The 24,383-nt window shown below is 43.0% G+C and overlaps 1 protein-coding gene across 1 annotated transcript in view; it reads left to right on the top strand.

Moving 5' to 3' along the window:
• MYOM2 (myomesin 2) overlaps positions 1–24,383 on the top strand; it is a 92,127-nt gene that overhangs the window by 53,713 nt on the left and 14,031 nt on the right. The window contains exons 22-30 of the mRNA XM_063125099.1: positions 1,043–1,199; positions 1,311–1,417; positions 4,693–4,737; positions 5,204–5,340; positions 9,779–9,923; positions 10,038–10,097; positions 13,315–13,382; positions 17,738–17,848; positions 22,633–22,720. Of these exons, the coding sequence (XP_062981169.1) occupies positions 1,043–1,199; positions 1,311–1,417; positions 4,693–4,737; positions 5,204–5,340; positions 9,779–9,923; positions 10,038–10,097; positions 13,315–13,382; positions 17,738–17,848; positions 22,633–22,720 (918 nt within the window). The remainder of the gene's footprint in view (positions 1–1,042; positions 1,200–1,310; positions 1,418–4,692; positions 4,738–5,203; positions 5,341–9,778; positions 9,924–10,037; positions 10,098–13,314; positions 13,383–17,737; positions 17,849–22,632; positions 22,721–24,383) is intronic.

Below are 24,383 nucleotides of genomic sequence, written 5' to 3'. Positions count from 1 at the left end.
CCGGGCTCAGTGGCACTCACAAGGGTACCATGGATAAGTGCATTCGGCCACTGGCAGGCAACAAATTCCACTGGCAGCCACTGCCGCCATGGTGGCCATTTGGCTTGTCAAGTCTGCTCCCTGCTTTGTGTTGCCATACTTACCCTGAACTAGGATCCACCCCTAGCAATGCCCACTTCATCAGCCCAAAGGGAGGCTGCCACTGACAGGTGAGGAAGCAATGTTGTGATGATGGAGCTACTGAAAAAGCTGCAGTATAACAACACTGTGAAAAAGCGTAGTTTCGGGGGAGGGGGAAGCCTGATGTGGTTGTGAGTCGGCAGCTGCGTCATATAAACAATGCAGCACCACAGGCAAGCCCAGAGACAGAGATTTCCTCAACATCGCCCAGTGAGGACTATTGGTGGTTAGAATTTGTGGCACAGTCTTATTGGCTAGGAGCAGCACACGTCACCTCTCTGGCCAATGAAGCAGCAGCATCCAAGACTGTCGCTGAGTGACAGTCCCTGCAGTCCATTTTCTACCCTTCGGTTTGTTTTTAAAGGCCGGGGAAGGTAACATTTCAAGCTCAGAAAGGGTTGAATGTGGGTGATTATTGCTATCTGACGATGTAGTCTATGGTGAGGATCCAGGGAAGCCATTTTTGCTTTTGGCTGAAGCATGCTGCTCTGGTGGGTCCCCTCATGAGTAGCATCTGGAAACAAGAAACCCTAAAGTCACAGAAGGGATATTGAGATAGCCTCACAGTTCTTTGCAACCTTCCCTATTACTATCATTTCATTATGTGAGGATACTGGATGATGTAACAATACCCACAACTGCCCCATTTCCCTTTCCTGTTGCAAGTTCTAAAAATAAACCTGTCTTTCCTCTCCATTTGGAAGCCATGTGTCTTCCTCCTTGCTGTAACAGCAAAGTGAACTAATTAAAAGAACATTCCAGGCTGTAAGCAAATCCTTAAATGCTCTTAATTGAATCAGACTTTGGGAGAACTGACACGTTCCCTTAATGATTACATTCTAACAGCAGTCCTATATTACAGACACCAAGGAAATCAGTGCAGGTGTGGATGAAGAAGGCAATATTTACCTTGCCTTTGACTGCAAAGAAATTACAGATGCTTCTCATTTTGCTTGGAGCAAATTCTATGAAGAGATAGATGATGCTGATAAGTTTAACATTGAAACAATTGGAGAACAGTAAGTTCTACAGTCATTTCATTAGAAATCTGGGTACTTTCAGTAAATCACTAATTAGTAATTCCTCTTTCTTCTCTCTAACTCTCTTTTTTTCCTACTTTCTTCTTTCAGTTCTAAACTCTACTTTAAAAAGCCTGACAAAGATGACTTGGGAACCTACTCTATTGCAGTTAGTGATACTGATGGTGTCTCATCCAGTTTTATTATGGATGAAGAAGGTAAGATATGGCAAAGTTAAGTAAAGCTAAACAGCTGACTTTATTAAGTCCCAAACGTAATGAATGTATCTGATCCTTCTTGGTTTCTATACCAAAAAGAACCTAATGCTTTTTATAGAAAAGAAGCACTCTGGGAAAGAAATATTTGGAATTTTCAAGTAGAGTTTGGTATTTTTACTTTAGAAACTTTTGCTAATATTACTCCAATTCTATATTATACTTATTGTTATGCTTATGGTATATGGAGTATTTACAGATCTTATTTTATTTATTTCACATGTTCTAGGATCCACCCATTTCCATAAACTAATAAAAGTTTGAAATGAATGGGACTTACATGTACATAATTCCAATTAGAAATGAGATAGAACTATCTATTGGTTTCCTTTCACTTGCTAATTTTGTATTTTCTTTGTAATTTGCAAATTTGCACATTATGCAATTAGTTCCATTTTCTGAGCCCTTATTAGCAATTCTAATATGTTAAGTAGGGCTAATCTCTGTATCCAGCTATGTAGAACCTAGCTTTTTGCACAATTTCTATGAGGATTTATTGACATTTACAGTATATCTCAGTAAATATTTCCTGTCCACCAGCTTTTATGTTCTTTTGCAAATGCTGAAAGAGTCCCTTTCAAAATGATACACCACAGAATAAGGTCAGTAGATAAAAGGGAGATGTTATGTCCTGCTAGCCTAGGACATTTCACCTCTTCTGTGTTAGTGCAATTATTATTATTATTATTATTATTATTATTATTATTATTATTATTATTATTATTATTATATTTGTATCCCACCTTTTGCCCAATACTGGGCCTCAAGGCGGTCTTACAAAGTTTCATAATTCATTTCATTATGAATGCTTATTAAATCCAAGGGCTACATTTTTTTTAGAACTTTCAGGCTGTATTCAAATGTCATGATAAACCGTGATGCCCAAGCCCTAAACTGTGGTTAAGCATTATGTCCAAGCCCTAAACTGTGGTTAATTTTAATTATGGGTCATTTAAATAATGCAGCTTCATAACCTATGGCTTGAACAAACCATTATTAAAATTAAGCACAGTTCATGAGGATTAGATGAGATAACAAGGTGTAATCAGAATTGGAAGTCATGGTTTAGTATCTTCTCCTGGAGGAGGTGGAGGGCAGCACATGCACCTGGGTGCAGGCTAGGCCTTTTCCCATCATGGTGAACTATGGGTTATCATTAGGGGTGTGCACGGACCCCCCGCTCCGCTTCACTTGCAGATCCGCCATTTTTCGGATCGGGCCGCTCCGCCCCGCCCCCGCTCCGCCCACTTCCGCTCCGCTCCGCCCGGAGCTCCGGATCCGGATCCGGAGCTCCGTTTCCCCCCCCCATAGGCTTGCATTGAAAGCTAAAAAATTATACAACTTTTTTTCTGTTCAAGTTAGAAACCTCATGTTTGGCACCATGACACCTCATGGGGATATACACATGCACGCCAAGTTTCAAAGCAATCCCATCATCCCCTGATTTTTGGCGAATTTTTGAAAATCGGGCACCCCACACACAACATCCCTGCGAGGTGTGTTAAAAAACACGGGGAAAAGCCCGTTCAGATGAAGAAAGAGAAGTTTCCCAGAATCCCAAGTTACCTGTTTTGCCTATGCCCTCCTCCAACTTTGGGATCATCATGACCGGGAGCTGACTCTGCCCCTCAGCCCTTTGAAAAAGGTATTTTTCCCGCCGATTTTTTAAAAACTTCTAGCCCGCGACCCATACGATGCAGAAAGTTGAGAGTGGTCTCAAAATGACCCCCATCCACGACTCTCTGTGCACAAGAATTTTCAGAATGATAGCTTAACCCCCCCCAGTTATCCCCGATTCTTTCCCTCAATGCAATCCTATGGGCGAAAAGCCGGAAACGCAGTTTGAGCCGCGCGGTTGACCCGATTTTCACAAAAATATAGCCCGCGACCCGTACGATGCAGAAAGTTGAGAGTGGTCTCAAAATGACCCCCATCCACGACTCTCTGTGCACAAGAATTTTCAGAATGATAGCTTAAACCCCCCCCCCAGTTATCCCCGATTCTTTCCCTCAATGCAATCCTATGGGCGAAAAGCCGGAAACGCAGTTTGAGCCGCGCGGTTGACCCGATTTTCACAAAAATATAGCCCGCGACCCGTACGATGCAGAAAGTTGAGAGTGGTCTCAAAATGACCCCCATCCACGACTCTCTGTGCACAAGAATTTTCAGAATGATAGCTTAAACCCCCCCAGTTATCCCCGATTCTTTCCCTCAATGCAATCCTATGGGCGAAAAGCCGGAAACGCAGTTTGAGCCGCGCGGTTGACCCGATTTTCACAAAAATATAGCCCGCGACCCGTACGATGCAGAAAGTTGAGAGTAGGGATGTGCTCCGCTCCGATTAGGAGCGTAGAAGCAGTAGCGGATTGGCCTGCTCCGCCTTACCCAGAGGCGGAGTAGGAGCGGACCGCGGACCCCCTAGAAGCAAGGCGAAGAGAAGCGGCCATTTTTCGGAGCTCTGAGTTCAGGCGGAGCGCTCCGGTCGCCATCTTGAAAACATTTCGCCATAGGATTGCATTGCGGCAAATAATCGCGCATAACTACGTTGTTTTTGAAGCTATCCCCGATTCTTTCCCTCAATGCAATCCTATGGGCGAAAAGCCGGAAACGCAGTTTGAGCCGCGCGGTTGACCCGATTTTCACAAAAATATAGCCCGTGACCCGTATGATGCAGAGAGGTGAGAGTGGTCTCAAAATGACCCCCATCCACGACTCTCTGTGCACAAGAATTTTCAGAATGATAGCTTCAAAAACAACGTAGTTATGCGCGATTATTTGCCGCAATGCAATCCTATGGCGAAATGTTTTCAAGATGGCGACCGGAGCGCTCCGCCTGAACTCGGAGCTCCGAAAAATGGCCGCTTCTCTTCGCCTTGCTTCTAGGGGGTCCGCGGTCCGCTCCTACTCCGCCTCTGGGTAAGGCGGAGCAGGCCAATCCGCTACTGCTTCTACGCTCCTAATCGGAGCGGAGCACATCCCTAGTTATCATCATGTCAGAACTCTGAATGCAATCTTTGTTTCTTCCCATATATATATATATATATGTGTGTGTGTGTGTGTGTGTGTGTGTGTGTGTGTGTGTGTGTTTGAAACTGAATTCACATAGGTATTTCCCTCATTGAATTGAAGATTGATGCTTTATGGACTCATACAGTGTTCTTAACATTTATTTTGACTGTTAGAATAAATTAAAACATGAAAATTGTTCTTCGTTTCAGAGCTTGAACGTCTGATGACATTAAGCCATGAAATCAAGAATCCAAGTAAGTAGGACTGAATCTAATATTCAATCCCAGAAGGAATATATTTACACATCACTGATTGGAGTAAAGTAATGAAAACTTTTTTTTAATAGAACAGCTTGCTTATCCTCCTATTAATTAAATGCAAATATTAGTTTCTGTTTAAGAGAGATCTTCTTCACCACTGCAAATGTATTTGGATGAATGGATTCAGCTTGGATATGTCTAATATTTACTGGATTATGTATTTAAAAGCCCTAAATAGTGCAATAAATACGCACTTCAGCTTGTGCTCTGACTCATACAAAACCAGCTTTAATACACATCTGTGCAAATACAGTTGAGGGTTTCCATTTAGCTTTCATAACATTTCACTTGTTTGTTGCTTAAGGTTCTCAAAAGCCTTAAACCGGTGGGACTTATCTTTTGCTAAGTTATTCAAAAAGGCCTTCACGTGTTTGCTTTGTGCTGTGCTCTTTTCCCGCAGCAATCCCTCTGAAGTCTGAATTAGCCTATGAGATTTTGGACAGAGGACAAGTTCGTTTCTGGCTTCAGGCTGAGAGCATTTCACCTGATGCCAGCTATAGATTTGTAATCAATGACAGTGAAGTTGTCAGCAGCGATGTAAGTACATATCTAGGAAATGAGGTGCCAGATTTTGTCGAAGCCACTTTTGTAGGAGAAGGATTCAGACTTGGCAGTGAAGGAATATTTTCTTCTATGTCATCTCTCCATAGATAGAGATGTGAGGTCCAAACAGTGGGCATAGCCCTGCAAAACTGTTCATGTGACAAGTGCCCATTGTAACAAACGAGACAGTTCAATGTGAATAAAGGAAGCATTAAATTTGTTATTATAAAGCATTAATGGGATGGTCAACTGGCAGTGGACCTGCAATTGGATAGTCTCTAGCCCCTCCAACCAATCACCAGTGCCTCAGCAGCAAAGCCAGCTGTAGATTTGAGGGAACCCTTGGCAAAGTGCTGCGTGGTGGGCCCTCTCTCTACCTCAGTGGCCTCTAGTGGATTACCTGGCAGTGGCAGGGAGCAACAGTAATCAATTTCCCACATTGCCTCAAAAGTGATGCTATGTGGGGAGCATTGTTCAAACTTAAAGTGGTGGCCTCCCAGTGCTTATTGGAGTCCTGGAAAAAATGATTTGAAGGTGGGACTATTGAAGGTATCAGCACAGTAGGTCCTCCCAGGATGTTGGGGTTCAAACCACTGCCTGAGGATGCCATATGCTGAGGCTGTCCATGAGGACTGTACCATGGTAGAGGCTGACATGCTTGTGGAAATGCCTCGTCTTCCTTGTCTGCCTTCATGTCATCCAATTTCTGATCCTTACAAGATATACCCTCTGTGGTGGACAGCCTGTAGACTTGCTGGATTACGGAGCAAGAAACAAACAAATTAGTCAATAAGAACTTCAGTGCTCAAATTTTATGAGTTTCCCTTATTGGGCTCTTCAGATGGCTTTTGTATATACATTTGTACAGAGCTGCAGTATTCAAATGCTAGCTGTCAATGTAATGCAGAGAACTCATTCTTGCCTCTCATGTATCCACCTGTCCCCCTACAATTCTCCACCATTTTACAGGGGGATGTGAGGCTCCACTTCCTTCCTCCATAGTATGAGCAGTGACTCAGCCGCAACAGGCTATTCTTCTCTTTTGTAATAGGTCATAGGACAAGCACTGCCATGTCATCCCTTTTCAGCCCTCTATAAGCTCATTGTCTAGTGTAAGGCAGATTCAAAGTCCTCTGAACATGGCTTTCATCATTTCTGTGGTCTACTGCAGGGGTGGACAGAGAATAGATCTCCCGATGGTTTGGCTTTCAACTCCTAGAAGCCCCGGCCAGCTTGGCCAATGGTTAGGAATGCTAGGAATTGAAGTACAAAACATCTGGAGATCTAGTTTCTGCCTATCCCTGGTGTATAGCACCCATAGGAATGAAATAAATTTGTGGTAAAAATCATACTAATTGCAGCCTCTTGAAAACACACACTTCCTCTGCTTGGGGGTGGCTTTATACTGCGACTTACATAAAAAGCATCCCAAGGCTTTATGCAGAAGAACCCTTTCTATTTTTGTAAACCCTCAAGAGCAATGGTAATTTTACTGGTTTATATACAGAGGGATCTAAATGGGAAACATTCTCCACTTAGAATATTATATTTTGCCTACTTTTCATTTCCTTATTGGAGCCATAATGCCGAGGGGCTATCACTTTTCCCCCGGTTCCAAATCTGAGTCACCTCTCCCCATCCTCCCCTCCCACCCCAAGTTTTGTATTTTTAGCAGTGCTACGAAAGCATTGGCATCAGACCTACCTTTTCTTTTCCTTTTAAAAAGACGGAACTGTAGTATTATTTCACCTCTTTAATTAGCAAGCTACAGGTGACGTTTGCATTTGGAGATTGATGATATTTTGGTAGAAATTCACATAAAAGCCCTGTATTTATGGCTGCCATAAAACCATTGAACTTCATCTCGCTGCATAATGGCAATAGCTAGAAACCTAATTATATTCTAAAGCCTGCCTAGAGACAGCCGCTGCAGCCGCTGATCATGTTCAATAGACCATCAGACTCGCCAGAATATAGTTTTGTTCTCCACATTGGCAAAAATAGATAATTTCCAATGAGGCCCTAATTGGAACAACTTCCTTTGGCCTTTCTTTCAAAGGGTTTTAAAAAAAGAAGTAACATTAACAGAGGAATAAATTCATTAGCTCTTCTAGTTGGCATAGTTAATCCCTCCCACGTTGTGGCTAAAAGAAGGGGGAAGAAAATATATTCCAATGACGTGTGAAGAGCAGGGGATGGAATCTTCGTTTCCTTTTGGCTAGTGGCATCACAGTCCTGTTTTCTGTTTTGAATACGGATCTATTACAAATGTAATGTATTTATGTTGCCATTTGTTGGAGGAACAGATTGTGGTAGAATCAGCAGGGTGCGTTGTCCTCCAAAGGTATATTAATATCAAAGGGTGCACAGCTGTGCTCTTGAAATAGTTTATATTATTCTCAATGGGGCTTGTGTAGTGGATGTTCCCTGTGGATGGTGGAAAGACACTAAGAGGGTGATGCCACTAAAAGACAGATGCAAACAAGACTGTTATTTCAGGCTGTAGAGACCTTCTTCAGGAGAATATCTTGGGGAAAGATGATAAAATCCTAGTCAAATTGTTTTTAAAAATGATTTTAAAAACTTTTATTAAAAGGATGGTATGAGTCTGGCAAGACACATCTCAAATAAGCAACCTCTGAAAGAACATAATTTATAATAATATCAGTGTAGCATAGCGGCTAGGAGGATAAGATGTGCGTTGGGTTGTCCTCAGTTCAGATTTTGCCTTTGCCATTGAACTTGCTAGGTAGTCTTTGGCATGCTACTGTCTCTTTCAGCTGCATTTCTCCCCCAGTCCACTCCCATTTGCAATATGGAGGTTAGTAATGCTGATTTACCTTACAGAGATGTTGTTAGGATTAAACCTACATAATGTATGTGAAGCACTTTGAACATGTGATAGCACTCTTCAAATACTTGAAAGGTTGTCACACAGAGGAGGGCCAGGATCTCTTCTTGATCGTCCCAGAGTGCAGGACATGGAATAATGGGCTCAAGGTACAGGAAGCCAGATTCTGGCTAGATGTCAGGAAAAACATCCTGACTGTAAGAGCAGTATGACAATGGAACCAATGACCTAGGGAGGTAGGGAGCTTTCCCACACTAGAGGCCTTCAAGAGGCAGCTGGATAACCATCTGTCAGGTAGGCTTTAAGGTGGATTCCTGCATTGAGCAGGAGGTTGGACTTGATAGCCTTATATCCCCCTTCCAACTCTACTATTCTATGATTCTATGAAAGCATATATATATTCTCATCATCATCATCATCATCATCATTTATCATTAAAAGAATTCAGCTTCCTGAAACAGTAAAGACTTTCAAAACAGTACTGGAGTAATCCAGTTGTGGAAAAGGTGCAGCAGTAAGAAAAACATTGTTCTACATTACGAATCTTGTCCCATTTGACATTATTATGCCCACTTAGTCTTGTGGATTTTTTTTTTAAAGCTACCCTATGTATAGATTTAGGCTGCAATCCTATAACCAGTTGCCTGGAAGCAAGCCCCATTGAATTCAAGGTAATTTAATTTTGAGTAAAGCAGATATAGGATTGCACTAGAATTATATCATCGGCCAGAGTTGTATGACTGCATCTCTGCAAGATAACAAGCTGATTCATATTCAGATTGAGAAAGGCTGGCAGAACCCGTGTGTGTGTGTGTGTGTGTGTGTGTGTGTGTGTGTGAGAGAGAGAGAGAGAGAGAGAGAGAGAGAGAGAGAGAGAGAGAGAGAGAGAAGAGAGAGAGAGAGAGAGAGAGAGAGAGAGAGAGAGAGAGAGATTAACAGATGAAATGTAACATGGATACATACTAGTTGGCTGATTTGCACGCTTCTGAAATGGAAGCCTAATCATCCTGTCCTCTACATAGGCGAGAAAGTGTGCCAGTTTTGGGACTGTTCAATAATTGCACAGAGAACTCTACAGACAGTGAAGGGGGAAATCAGATTGCTCATGTAAAACTATTCTTTGAGTGGTTTTCTGTGCAATTATAGAACTTCTCTCCTTCCCCACTGTATGTGATTTTTCAGAACTTTTATCACAGATGCAGGCAGTGGCTTATGGTGACTGCATGAAACTGGATGGGTAGGCATTGTTCCACCCTTTATCCTGTGTTAGATGCTTGAATAATACTGAGAGTCCCAGTGATACAATATTTTTTTACAGTGCAATCCTATATATGTCTACTCAGATGTAAGCCTCATTGAGTTTAATTGGAATTATTCACAGGTAACTGTGTATAGAATTTCAGCCTTATAATGTTTTCTTATGCTCTCAAATCTTTAACACTTTATCTGGCACTAATTCTCATTGACTTGATTTGGTTTCCAAGACTTAAATTACTCGTGTACAGTGTTGCATGATGCAAGAATTCTCATCTAGAGTTGACCTATCCTATAGATATTTTGTTTGGCCTGTTTCATTTTCAGTCGCATAAAATTCATTGTGACCATTCCACTGGTGTTATTGAGATGATCATGGATCGCTTTACTATTGAAAATGAAGGTACCTACACAGTACAGCTCCATGATGGAAAAGCCAAGAACCAATCTTCATTAGTTCTCATTGGTGATGGTAAGGTGCCTCTCCTATTTGGCTAAGGCTACAGCATATTTGAAATATATTTCGGTATGCCTGAGCAACCCACTTACTTTTTCCCTGCTCCACCCTCTCTCCATCTTTTTGTAGCATTTAAGGACTTATTGGCTGAGGCTGAGTTCCAGAGAAAGGAGTTCCTGAGGAAACAAGGTAAAATCAGGCACTCTTTGTTTTTCTTTTCTGATGGAAGGGAACATTCTGAGAGAACAATATGTAGCCTTGATTTGCATTGGCATCAATGAGTGCCCCAAATGCTGAGCATTCCAGTAATCAATATTTTGTATGGTTGGACCTTTTGTTTCCCATGAAAGAAATCCATAATGCAGTCTTTTCACATACTGCTTTCAACATAGTTGGAGAGTACCTTTTCTGTCACTTTCTGGCCCTCAAGTTTAATTTCTGACATATATTCCAGGTGCAATCCATTAACGTAACAGCTTTATTAAGTTGAACTTTTCTTTTCAAAGTTTTTGTCATTGTCCTTTTCAGGCAATGTAGTCTCTGTCCATTTTTTTTTAAAAAATGTGATCTCTTCTCACACTCCTTCCAGAAGACAAAACCTGAAAAGAAATACAGGCATTCAGACAGAACACGTATTCCTACATGTTTTGTGAAAAATAAAGTTTGGCTCTTCTCTGAATGAATTTGTTAGGTATCTTTTACAGCTACATCTTACTTCTGCTACATTTCATAATTAGTGGAACATCCAAACTTGCATTATAAATTATGACTTAACTTAAAGATATGAATATTTTGGTGAGGGATTTACACTTAAAAAAAAGTATCAAGCATTGCTTATTTCATGAACACAAGTTAGCATTTCTCCCCCTGCTCCCTGCCCTGACTCTGAATATTATGGGATCAGAAGTGTGATGTGGTGTGAGCACACAACCCCCACACATACATGTAACCTTCTGTTCCAGCCCCCTTTCCCTTTCCCCAAGCTTACCTGGCAGCATCAGGAAACTTTCTTTGTGTCCTACAATGCTATACTGCAGTATCCTAGGCATTAAGATCCCTGCAAAATGTTGTTCCATTGTTCCTGATATTGCTAGCAAGAATATAAGGGTCCCTGGGAACTACTTTTCCCAGAGTTCCTGGCACCCAAATTCTGCTTCACATGCTTGTAATAATTAGGGATGTGCTCCGCTTCTAATCGGACCGGCGAATTAGAAGCGGAGCGGGGTGCTTCGCCTCCCCTTAAGGCAGAGGCGAAGAGGATTGGGGGGCCGGTGGAGCGTGGCGAAGAGGATCGAGGTGAAGGCAGATCCTTTGCCTCGATCCGGAGCTCCACCGGAAAGGTAAGTGGGGTTTACCGGGCCCTGCCGCTGTCGCTGTTGCCCATGCAGCGACAGTGGCAGGGCCCAGTAAACCCCCCCTCCTCTCCCTTACCTGCCTCCGTCCACGGTCCCTCAGCTTCTTCAATTGAGCCCGCGGTTCAACCAGGAAGTCTAGGCTGCGGACGGAGGCAGGTAAGGCCCCCCTCCCCCTTGGTCCCTTACTGGGCTCTGCCGCCGTCGCCGCACGGGTGGCGATGGCGGCAGAGCCCGGTAACCCCCCCGCCCTCCTCTCCCGGCCTTACATGGCACCACTCCCCTCCACTGCGGAGCTCTGATTCGGAGCCGGAGCTCCGCGGCGAAGAGGAGCGGAGTATGGGCGGAGCGGTGCGGAGCGGGCCGATCCGAAATTTTCGGATCGGCCCGCGGGGCGGAGCGGGGGGGTCCGTGCACACCCCTAGTAATAATGTCCCAAGCATCAGGAACCCTAGAAAATGTAGCTCTTGGGGATTTCAGAAACCCAGGATCTTGATGATTGGGATTCTACCAGAACACCTTTCTAGGGCACAAAGCAGACTGTACTGCGAAGCCTCTCCATTGCTAAATTCAGTTGAGGCAGTGAAATGGGCAAGATGGTACCTGGTCAAAGTTGGTAGGGGACTTGATTTCTGTTCAGAATGTGCTCAGGCAGGGAGGGGAGAATTTCCACATTCATATGTTGAAATCCCCCCCTTTCATTTTGAAATTCAGTGCCATCACTCATAGGAAGTAGTTACTCAAAGCTGGTGTGTATTACTTGATTACTTGAACCTTAATTGCTCAGCACTTTCTGCTGACTATGCCAATTGACTCCCTTAGAAAGCACTCTGCTTGAGGGAATGAGATACAATTTCCCCCCAGTGGATTTTCCAAAGGTGTCTTTGATGCTACAGTGATGAATTTGAACATGTGCACCATCCCTGTGATACTATTCATGCATATTATAAATGTGACATTAGGGAGTCTTTGTGCTGCTTCCCACACTACTTGGTGGTAAATACATGGTCAGCGTGTTTACCATCCTGCGTAAAAGTAAAGAGCCATGGCCAATTCTACATCCCTGTCTGCAGGGGTTGATCGCATGACACAACAGCCCACTGTGGGTTATTTAACCCATGGTGAAGCTCCAGTGCTTGTGGCGTGCGTGCAGCCACCATTTTGAATGTGCAACTCCTGCTTGGGAGTTCACTTGTTGTGCAAACCTGGCAAATGTGGGTTATGTGAGAGTTAAGAAATATGCTCTATTTTAAGGTTATGCAAAGGTTGTTTAACCCTTACATTAACCCTCACATAACCCATGTTTACTGGGTTCACAAGACACTACAACGCCTGAGCAGTACCCCAGCTTGTCATGGGTTCAGTAACGTGGCATCTGAACCTGGTTTATAAATAAAGCAAGGGCTTTTAGCTGCTCTCCATGATTCCTTGGATGTGAGTATATATAACTAGGTCCATTGGGCTAGTTCACATGACATGACTGTCATTCTTAGGTTAAATAGGCTGTGGTGCATGAAACAACCATTTTGGTTATCCAGTATTCATGAGAATACTGTGAGAATGGATTATACAAGGGTTAAATAAATAACCCTCACATAACCCTACAACAGACCATGGTTTATACTAGGGTTATTTAACCCTCACATAACCCATGTTTGTCAGCTTCCCATGAAACAAGAAACCCTAAATGGAGGATTGGAGATGAAAAGCGGCACCTGTGGGCACCATGGCTTATCGTGGATAAAATAAACCACAATAAGCCACACAGTGTCGTGCGAACCAGGTCATCGACTGGTAGAACTGACCAAAAGAGTAAATGTCATTTGGGGATACCCACTTCATGGAGGGGTGGACAATTTGTGGTCCTCCAGTTATTGCTGAACTGCAACTCCCATCAGCCAGAGCCAGCATATCCAATGGTTAGAGGTGATGGAAATTGTGATCCAACAGTATTTGCCCACCCCTGATTTAACTAGCGGTTTTATTCTAGTTTATTTTTTTCTCTGCAGAAGTGACAGAAGGTCTGTGTATGGTAAATCTTTCTTATTTTTTAGGTCCTCATTTTCTGGAGTATTTGTATTGGGAAATTACAGATGAATGTGAAGTGCTGCTGCTCTGTAAGGTGAGCAATATTTTTATATAAACGTTTACGTAAAATTACTCCTTTCCTAAAAGGGTGTAAATTTAAGCAGTTGCAATGAACAGGAATTTAGAATGAAGATGAGTTTACCATTCTCTGTTTCTGAAACATTTTGTTCTTTGGACTATTTGCAGAAATAATAAAGTAACAAATAACAACACAGAAACCAAAAACAATGATGGGCATGATCCAGGCAAAGGAAAGGAAAGGAACCTCTCATGCAAGCACTGAGTCATTACTGACTCTTGGAGGGACGCCAGCTTTTGCTGACGTTTTCTTGGCAGGCCTTATAGCAGGGTGGTTTGCCGTTGCCTTCCCCGGCCATTATTACCTTTCCCTCAGCTAGCTGGGTACTCATTTTACCGACCTCGGGAGGATGGAAGGCTGAGTCGACCCAAGCCAGCTGCCTGAAATCAGCTTCCGCTGGGATCGAACTCAGGCTGTGGGGAGAGTTTCAGCTGCAGAAACTGCTGCTTTACTGCTCTGCGCCACACGAGGCTCAACATAAGTATATTTACAGTGCACTCTTCTAAATACTACACCGAGGTAACTTCATTGAATACAATGGGACTTACTCCCAGGCAGGTTTGTACAGGATTGCAGCCTCAAGGTGGCAGTTCTGTGCATACTTACTTGACAGTAAGCCTGTTTGAATTCACTGAGATTTACTTCTGAGTATGCAGGCATAGTCTCGGCTCCTACATTTCTTTATTTTAAAGCTAATCAAACAACTATTTGTTCTAGTCAGAGGTCTTTCCCAGCCCTGATGTCAATGATTTTTTTTAACTAGAGATGCTTGGAATTTAGCTGGATATTGAGGTTCATCAGATGAGCATTTTATTGCACTCTCAATATTGCCCACTTACAGATGTGTATGAGTCCTTTAGACATCATTGTCTACATCCTGTGCACCTTCTGCTCCTTCCGCTCATTTTTCTGTAGCAAAATAGACCCCTTCTAATCTGTATTTTTTAAAAACAAACAAACACAGAATGTGGTGTGATCTCCTGCAGGAAAAGTAGCGCAATAAATTGGCCATGTAATCTTTGTTTACTTCCTCTTTCCCCTCTGGGAAGAAAGAGGAAGTAATGAGGGACAAAAGTGGGGATGGAGAAACACCGGTAAGGAAACACGATTCCCCCATGTGATGAGGCTCATTGTCTTCAGCAAAGCATACATCCTACCACTGAGTTTTGTCCCCTTAGTTTTCTGTAATGAAAAGCATCAATAGATAAAGGACGCATTAGATTTTTTTGTTTAAAACGCCCATGATTAGGCCATTCACAAACAGCACTTGACGATAATTTCTTGAACAACATTAAGCTTAGTTTCTGTGCCCCTTGCTTGGGACAGATTATGGCATAAAATGTCTATAATTTTATTTTTTAATTATCAGGACTTGGAGTACGCCCCTCTCCTTCTGTTTATTTGTTTTGCTTTTGTTTCTCCTTTTGCTCTCAGAAACATGGTGTCACACTCACTCACCTCACTTCAGCAGTTACATGTTTCAGGGTACAGTACTTAGTTTGTTTCTTTCAGAAGAAGGTCAGTCGAAGGTTATTTCATTTTGTAATACACGAATCTATTTACTAATATACTTATTGAGTGAAGGTAGAGGCACAGCTTAAAAGCTCCTGCAAAGTCTGCTACTCACACATCAAATTTCTAGAGTTAGGGCCTTGCTAGACGAGGTGTTAGCGCGCTGTGAGGCCCGGTTTCCCTGCTGTGCGTCCACATGACGCACAGGGGAATCCGGGCCCAGGCCGCACTGAAGCCTGTTTAAAGCCGCCACAAGCGAAAACGCTTATGGTGGGCAAGCCAACGTCAGCGGGCAAGTGCCGCCGCCAGGGCAAGGCCGGGGACAGGGAGGGCGGATGGCACGGGCATCAAGGATGGGGAGGGTGGGGGGACAGAGTGGGCAGGGGGGCTGGGGGGATGTCTTGGGGGGGCTTCATTTTTTTAAAAAATGGACTTACCTGGTCCGGAGTCTTCGGGCCGCACGTGGCCCCTTTAAACTTTTTTTAAAAATGGCGGACGCTGCAGGGATCCTGACGTCCCTGTGCGTCCCGTGTCTGGAAGCCGGGGTGGCGCGCGCTAACGTCAGCGCGCCGTCACCCCGCCTCCAGGCCGGCTTAGCCGGCCTGGTCTAGCAAAGCCCTTAGACAGCCTTTATCCTAAAATGCTGTTAGCTTACACAGCCTAAACTCAGCTTTTTCTGGGCCAAACTAAATGTCCCTTTAATCACACATAGCCATCTCCACTACTCTTCTGCAAATGTACATGGCCCCAATTCAGGTCAGAACCAAACCATGGCACTTCTGGAGAGAAGAGTTTAAGCTTTCTTCCCCCCTCCCTATTTCACCACCACCTGGGAGGTGTTAAAAAAAGAAAACTGCCCAGAGAGCTTCGGCTATTGGGTGGTATAGAAATACAATAAATAAATAAATAAATAAATAAAGTCTTCACTGGAATCAATGGGGACTTTCTTTCTTTTTAATCCCCCCTGCATGTGTGTGCGTGCTTTGATGAAACATGTAACTAAAATTAATGGAAGACTTCCTCGTTTGTTCACCGGCTCATATGAAGGGGCTGGGTGTACAGGCAAACGCCTCATTCATATCTCAGTTTAATAAAATATGATCTGAACTCTAATAATAATCTGAACTCTCCTGCTGTTTCTCCTTTATCACTCAGAGCTGAATTTCCACTATTGATTCAAAAGAACTGCTTTCAAACAGCTTCTCTGCTTTACGCCTCCACCCTGTAGAAGGAAATCTACAACTCTTAGCAGTTCTGATCCAAGATGATCATTGGTCCCCCAAAGCTAAACATATTGCAGAGCCAGTGTGGTGTAGTGGCTAAAGTGTTGGACTGGGAGTCGGGAGATCCGGGTTCTAGTCCCCACTTGGCCATGGAAACCCACTGGGTGACTTTGGGCCTGTCACAGACTGTTAGCCCAACCCACCTCACAGGGTTGTTGTTGTGAGGATAAAATGGAGAGGAGGAGAATTATGTACACCGCCTTGGGTTCCTTTGCAACAGCCTAAGCAAGTGACACAGAAAACACAGTGGAAAGTTATAAACCAGAAGGGATTTGAAAAAAAAATGGAAGAGCTGTAGCTCAATGGTCTAGCACATACTTTGCATGCATGAGGTCCCAGTTTCAACCCTTAGCATCTCCAATTAGGGCTAGGAAAGCCTTTTTACTCCAACCCTGGAGAGCTGCTGCCAGTCAGTGTAGATAATACTGATCTAGATGAGCCAACGCTGACCTGGGGGCTGTCTATATGCTCTAGAAGCCCTGGGATGGCTCTAAATCTGCACTGCGCTGGTTATATGATGCTGCCACCAATTCGGAGCCACCATGGGGCAAAGAACTGAAGACCTGCATTAGAAAAGTCAGAGACGTACCCTGACTTTTCCTGCTAGAGTGAGCTCAGCACAGCTCTTCCCCATCTGTCCATGTGTGTGTGTTCCTGGTGGAAGGCGACCTCTCATTGGTCACCGGAAGCTGTAGGAGGGAGTGTGCCCAGCAAGTCTAATGACTTCTGGAAAGCCCGCGCTGCCCCCTCACCATGTATATACCTTGCCACCACCCTGCCCCAGCAATGCTGCGGTGTTTGGCAGCAGAGCAGTGCCAACTCAGCACTATGTGTAAGACAAGTCCCTGTGTTCCTATGATCTCTGGCCTGTTATGTGTGTGACTGGAACATTCAGATTTATTTATTTTTTATCATGTGAATTGGCATTCAAGCCCACTGGTTTCCAAGTAATTGATTTCCAAATTGTTAATCTTATGATTGTAGCCTTACATCAAATGCAATACATTGTTCTGATCATTTTTAGTAGGAATTATGTACAACATTTCAAAACATTTCTCATGTTGTTAAAAAATAAATCTAACCAACCCGATGTGACTCTCAAGGCAGCTAGCAACCTTTTTAAATCAACAAATGCAATAAAATTATTAAATAAATAAATAAAAACACGGGTTTCAAAGAAAATAAATGCCATAAAGATGCGTGTGAGCCACCGCAATGCAATGAGATTCCAGTGAATTCCAGAGAAAAGGCCTGATAAAGTGAAATAGGTGGGGAGTTTCAAAAGTGAGGGGCCAGCACTGAGGAAGTCCTGATCTGTGTTCTATCCACGGTACCTCACGAAGTAGGCTGGGCCTTCAAAGATGAACTTAATGGCTGGGCAGACTCATATGGGAGCAGGCACTCTTTCAAAATACATTGTCATCACTTATGACTGTTAAGGCAAGCGAATAATCAAGAAATATCTTGCTTAGCACAATATCATATTTCATTGATTTTATTCTTGTCATTGTTCAGGTAGCAAATACCAAGAAGGAGACCTTTTTCAAGTGGTACAAAGATGGAGTTGGACTTGAGGCTGAAACGCCCGATTTGCAGAAAGAAGTGTGCAGCCTGATGATTCCAAGGGTATGATGCAATGACTCCTGAATGACACACTTAATTGACTGTTTCTTTCCTAACATCTCATTGGGAGCCATAAGATCATAGAGGGGTGTGCATACTGGCTATTAGACAGATTTAGAGCTCCTGTGTGTGTGTGTCTTTAACTGATGTTCCTATACTAAGCATTTGAGTTAGTTGGTTTTTGGGGTGGGTGGGGAGTAAACTTGTGTGTATAGATTATTATTTTTACTGTGGGGTTGCACCATGTTTCCTATCTATTTTATATTAGAGTTTATTTGTATGGGTTTTTTGTTGTTGTTCTGTTACAACCATTTTCAAATCGTCCTTGAATTATTGGGATAAGTGGGATAAAATGAAAACACAGAAATGTGCATCTACCTTCTGTTTGTACAATTATGGGATTGTGCGGATGGTATTCAAAGTCTTGATTTGGGACTTCAAGAATGAACATTTTGTGAATTTATTTATTTATTTAGAATGAAATCTAATGACTGTCTGTCCACTGGTGGAATGTCATCAGATGAACAGGGAGGGAGGGGGAAATTCCCCTTCCCCCTGCAGCCCCCCAGGCCCATCAAATCTGCTTCAGAGGATCAGGGGACCCTCTGGAGTAGATGTTCAGGTGGGGGCTACAGAGGGAGGAGAGAGAGAAAATATTCCATTTTGCAACATTGGATGGAACCCGATATTCATATCCTACCTTTTCATGAGAATGGTCCCAAGATAGACAACAATAAAATAAATACAAGACAACAATCTTATAAAATATATCAATACCAAACCAGGTCACATAAAAACAAGTCAAGAAAACTGTAAGCAATTAATACCAACACAAAGAAAAGTTGCACCCAGCACAAATCAGCCAGACGGGCAAAGGCAGCATCATGACAAAACTTGTCCCTATGTGCACATTGGCTCTCACACCTCTGGCTTTACGTAAATGAGCATGTATGAATTCTGAGCAGGCCCAGCTGAAGCAAACTTGGATAATTCACGGTGCTGGGAATGGAAGCTAAGCTGAGTGTCTGTCCACAATTTTGAAAACAGAGATGGAAGATGGTGGATGGAGGAGGCAAGAAGAAATGCAGAGAGGACACAGGCTTGTTTTGACAAGCAGTAAGTAGGAATATCAAAAGAAAAAAGCAGCCAACCTTAAGTGGAGAAGCATGGAGGCCTAGCAGGGAGTGGACACTACAAAGCCTTAAAATGCATTTTAAAAGATGTATTATTATTATTATTATTTATTTATTTATTTATTTATTTATATAGCACCATCAATGTACATGGTGCTGTACAGAGTAAAACAGTAAATCGCAAGACCCTGCCGCATAGGCTTACAATCTAATAAAATCATAGTAAAGCAATAAGGAGGGGAAGAGAATGTAAACAGGTATAGCTTGATAGTCATCTGATTGCAGGCACCCAGTGATTCAGGGTATTTGAGCTTGCACAGGCCCTTCAGATAGCTTTGGAGAGGCTCATGAAGCATACAGGAATGTCTTCCTTTTGGAGCACAGGAAGGTAGCTAGCTCTGTATTGGCCAGAAGACCTCAGAGATTCCTGGGGAAGTGCAATCATTTCTCCCCTCCCCAAATAGTTTCCATATTTTTGAAGGTTTAAACAAATACATAAAAAAGAGAGAAATACATCATTGTTGCTAAGAATGCTTAGGTAAGTAGTAACCAGCTGTCCCCTGCATTTCCTTTCTGATGGGGTCCCCACTCTGTGGTCAGTGGGCAGAAAGGTTTCTGTGATCACCTTCAGTGAAAGTGGAAGTTGTGGGGGGGGGGAGTTCTCTAAACTGGCCCTGAAGCACAATTGTGCATTTGACTGTTTGCCACAATTAGGTCTGAGAGAAACCATGGCTGGGTTCATACATAATACTACCCCATGGTATGGGTTGTTGAATTCTGGGTTGTCATAATGTGTGAACTCAGCTGCACTAACAAACCATGGTTTCTTAATCATGAACAACCTAGAAAGAGTACCTATAGTTTGTTGTTGGATTGTGATCTCTGGGTTGTTTAAACCATGAGTTATTGTTACATGCGAACCCAGAACTGTGGGTTGTTCGTGGCTTGTGTTGCCAGGTTACAGAGGCAGCGGGCAAGAATGGTAAAAGAAACTCAGCTGCCCTACATGCCAGTACTACAACACCACAAAGGCATTTGGGATACAGGGAGGGAAAGGGTGAATGAGGAGGGAAACAAACAACCCAGGGATTGAGAAAACAAACTATGGTTTGTTCAGTTGTCTGCCAGACAAACCCTGGGTAAGGCAACAAACCATGAGTTAACAATGTTTTAAATAAACCATGAGTTAGTATTATGTCTGAACCAGGTCAGTATTTTTTTTTAAAAGAGAGCCATAATGTCATAATGTTTTAAAAGAGAGCCATAAATACACACATTTCTTTTGTCTCACTGTCATCTTTGAACGAACAACTTTGGCAGCTTTTGAAACAATGCAAAAACTTTGGAAACCTATTTAACAGAGCCAAAAAGCGTGTTGATTTCTCTTCGGAAGTGCTTTCAACTGTCTGAAGGGGTTATATCCTGCTTCTAGCCTTAGCTTCTCTGCTTTATTCCCTAGTATTCTCCTCTTCAAAAACAAGCAAAGATTCCTTCAGTGTGCTATTAATGCAAAGACGTTTTTGATATTTATTTCTATTTGTTTCACCTTTTTCTTTTAATCTTTTCTCTATCCATGCTATTGGTTGATGGATTTTTTTATTTGACTTTTAGCTTCAGGTTTATAAAAGGTAACAAAATAGAATGAGCTCTTTTACACTATTTAGCAGCCCTCCTGTTATGCCCTAACCTTTTCAGTTCTATTTTTGTTCAATATATGCACATTACCTAGGTATTGTGAGTCTATTATAATCTGTTGTAATTCCCACCTGACACTTCTGTGTTTTAATTACCTCGCTTGAAATGTTTGATCTTTTGACTAAGTACTCTTAATTTTTAAGCCTCCCTTTTTTAAACAAAGAAAAAGTTACTATGTGTTGCTTATGATAAGGAGAGTTTGCAGAATCATAGCCCAGTCTTAATTACGGACATGATCTAGCCAAGGCTAAGCATAAATCCTATTGATTTCAATGGGAAAGTGAAGTCTGTAATGTTGTTTGCACTGAAATCAATGGAACTTTAAAAGTGATAGGTTCAACTAGATCGTGCTGGATGTTTATTGAGACATCGGGTTTACTCTCATCATATGCTTACTTGCTGCATTTCTTATAGATGATCACTGCTACCTAATTTTAGGCTGCTATCTTATATCAGCTCACCTGGAAGTAAGCCCCAATGAACTCAATGAGACTTACTTCTGAGTTGACATTTATAGGATTGCACTGTTGTTCTGTTATGGTTGTATGTTGAAACACCTCCCACCTGTATCATGGATATAAGCAAAAAATAAGGAAAATTCGTTACTACATTCTTACAAAGTAGTAAAGAATTTGCCTTACTATCATTCTCTCTCTCTCTCTCTCTCTCTCTCTCTCTCTCTCTCTCTCTCTCTCCCTGTCAACACCTAAGGATTATCCCAGGCAAATGGAGGGATCATCCCTGCCTGCTCCCGGGATCCCCTGTGTGTCATCTGGATGCACAGGGATGATCCCGGGACGATCCCGGGGAAAAAAGGCAGGTATAGAATGGCCATTCTGCCACGACCGGCATAGCCTGGGCATGGGGAGGCGTTTGTGGGCGAGAGAGAGGGGAGACATGCCCAGCCACCACTGGCTGGGTGCTGGTATGGTGCCACTTGGGGGGGGGGGTTAAGGAGCCCAGAAACTGTGGGCTCTCCCTCCCTTCACCCTCTTTGCTGCGCAGCTCCCTCCCTGAAGGCAGTGTGGGCTTGCTGTTTGGAGCCGAGTAGGAATTTTTTACTCCTGTACTGAATTGTGCAGGATTTTTTTTCGCCTACTCCGCACTGTGAGACAGCCTGGGTGTATTAATTAGGTTAATCTGTTATCTAATTTGGTCACATTTTGCTATTTGGCACTAGGTACAGGCATCCAGAGTAGGAGTGGGAATGGTGAACATTCACATGGCACTGTTCACAGTGACTGGTAAGTCTGAGGCTCCCAGCTTTGAGCCCCACGGCCTACCTGGGAGATACGACTTACCTTTGGGGCTGACCCTACTCACCCACTCAGAGCTGGACGGCCTGAGATAGGGTGTGACAAAAGAAGGTCCCCCGACCCCACAAGGGGCAGGCCTGGGGGAAGGTGAAAGACGCAGCGCCTACCCTTGGGACACGAATGGCTCGCCCAACTTCAGGGTCCTGGCAACAGGCCATATTGGATGCCCGGTAGGGTTCACCCCCTTTTGCAGATCATTTAATAAAATGTGGCCCTGTTTAAATCCAGCTGTTGTTATCTCATCTGCTTATTTATCGACCTTCACACTACAAATGGTCTCTCTCTCTCTCTCTCTCTCTCTCTCTCTCTCTCTCTGTGTGTGTGTGTGTGTCTGTCTCTCGGAATAGTTCCTTGAACTTTACAAAGCTACTTCTGATTTACCCTGATTGAAAATGATATCTTCAGAATGAAAAGCTTGATAGGCAGCTTAGTTAATTTTAAGCAGTAAATGTAAGCGTATGCATGAAATAATTCATAATCCTTGCTTATCACCTCAGTGTCCTCTCATGTCACTTCATGTTCAGGCAGCATTCAAAGTAAATTTTCTTTCTGATACAGGAAATGTAGTGGGTATGTAAATGGATTTCATTAATTTAAATTGCATAATAACAGTGCCTTTTTTTTTTTTTTTTTTTACTTCTAGCTGTCTAAAAAGGAGCAGGGTGAATATAAGGCAACGCTGTCAGATGACAGAGGTCAAGATATCTCTGCTCTGGATGTATCAGGGAAAGGTAAACGTCCATATTTTCTGTATTGCTCCTGGATAGTTAATAATTCTTTCAAACCAGGGGAAAGTATTTCCTTCAGCTATGCTAAAAAGAGCCAGAGAAACACCTCTGAAATGGAAATTGTTAGGAATTCTGAAACATTTATATTGTTTTCTTCTCCTTTTAATATCATGACATTCATCCATCCTGTCTTCAGAAACCCTGGCCTCACCTGCCCCCTGCTCACTCCTGTATATTTAGAAGAACTCATTCCCTTGCATTAGTTTTTCTGATCACCAAAGATTTGCACATATTGTTTAAACAATTCCTTTATATTAGGGGTGGGAAGACATCAGGTTTGCAGGAATCTACTTTGTTTGTTCTTTATACTAGAACTTTGAGATCCACCAGGCTGGTATAAATTACATAGAAGAATTCTAAGCCTGACAATTTGTTTTGAGTACCAGAACTGAATGGAGTTCACAGCTTTTCCATGCAAAATTCTATCTCTGGTAACCCAAGCTTTCTTTATTTCAGCAGTATAATTTAGGGTGGAAGGAAAGTCATTTTGTTTCAGTTGTTGTTAAACAACTGGGCTCCAGGCCTTGCCTAGTCTTCCTTCTGCCCACCCTTGCTTTAAACTCCAATTAGTCCCTCATGAATCCACTTATCTAGCTAAACACAAAATGGCCATATGAGATGTCCCCATAAGCCCTATTCACTCATTCCCCATCCCATGAGGGGAGAGAGAGGGGATATGTTTGCTACCCACCCTCTCCATCATGTTCTTGACCACCTGAGACCATGTAAGGTTCCAATTATCATAGGAAGCCTCCATGGCAGGATCTACGTTATTGCTTTATAACAGTTTATAATGTTATGGACAACTGTTGGGTCCCATAAAACATTCCATATACAGTTTTCAAACCACTTTCAAACTGTCATATCCTGCTTGGTGTAGATTTGGCCCATGAGTACAACAGGATTCCAGCTGCAGACATTGGGAGACAACGTGTGTGTGTGTGTTGGGGGGGCTGTGTTGTCAGGAATGTGATTGAGGGGCACAGCCAATGAGTGCAGCCCTGCTCCTCCCATGTGATGGGGAAATGAGTGAATAGCATGACAGTGACTGCTGCGTGTGGCGACTTCATGCTCTACATCAGTATAGAAATATGATTCATAGTGTCTGCTGATACATCTGGCGAAATGCTACATACACACAGAAGAGGCACCATGCAGAGATATTTTCACGCCACCTCCACCTGGCAGCCGTTTTGTTTGAAACAGGCCACCTTAGTATCAGTATCAGCAGGTTCTAGAGGCAACCAGTCTTTCCAAGCCTTTTTGACCCTCTTCATCCCAGAATATTTTGTTGTTGCTCTTGATGGGGTTCACCCACCCACAAAGGATATTCACAAAATAGTGACGAATAAGCTGGCTGGGAAGGTTCCATGAGTAGGCCCATCTGCTGAGAGGGCTTTATGCTCTTTTAACAGCCATCACTCCAGCTGGCAGATGTGCTACAGACCTTGCGGATTTGCTGGCAGTGAATGGGAGCAAGGGCCTCCTTTGCAAGCAGGAAATGCTGCTACTTCTGCTTGAAACAAACATTTCCCCAAAAGTTTCCATCACATTTGCTAGCAAAGGAGGGCTCACTTTTAAGTGGGAGGCCAGAGCCTTCCCAATC

This window comes from Elgaria multicarinata, chromosome 4, assembly GCF_023053635.1.
Source record: "Elgaria multicarinata webbii isolate HBS135686 ecotype San Diego chromosome 4, rElgMul1.1.pri, whole genome shotgun sequence".
In the NCBI taxonomy this organism is placed as follows: domain Eukaryota; kingdom Metazoa; phylum Chordata; class Lepidosauria; order Squamata; family Anguidae; genus Elgaria; species Elgaria multicarinata.
The sequence above is the reverse complement of the archived record's forward strand: the minus strand, read 5'-3'. Positions and strand labels throughout refer to the sequence as shown.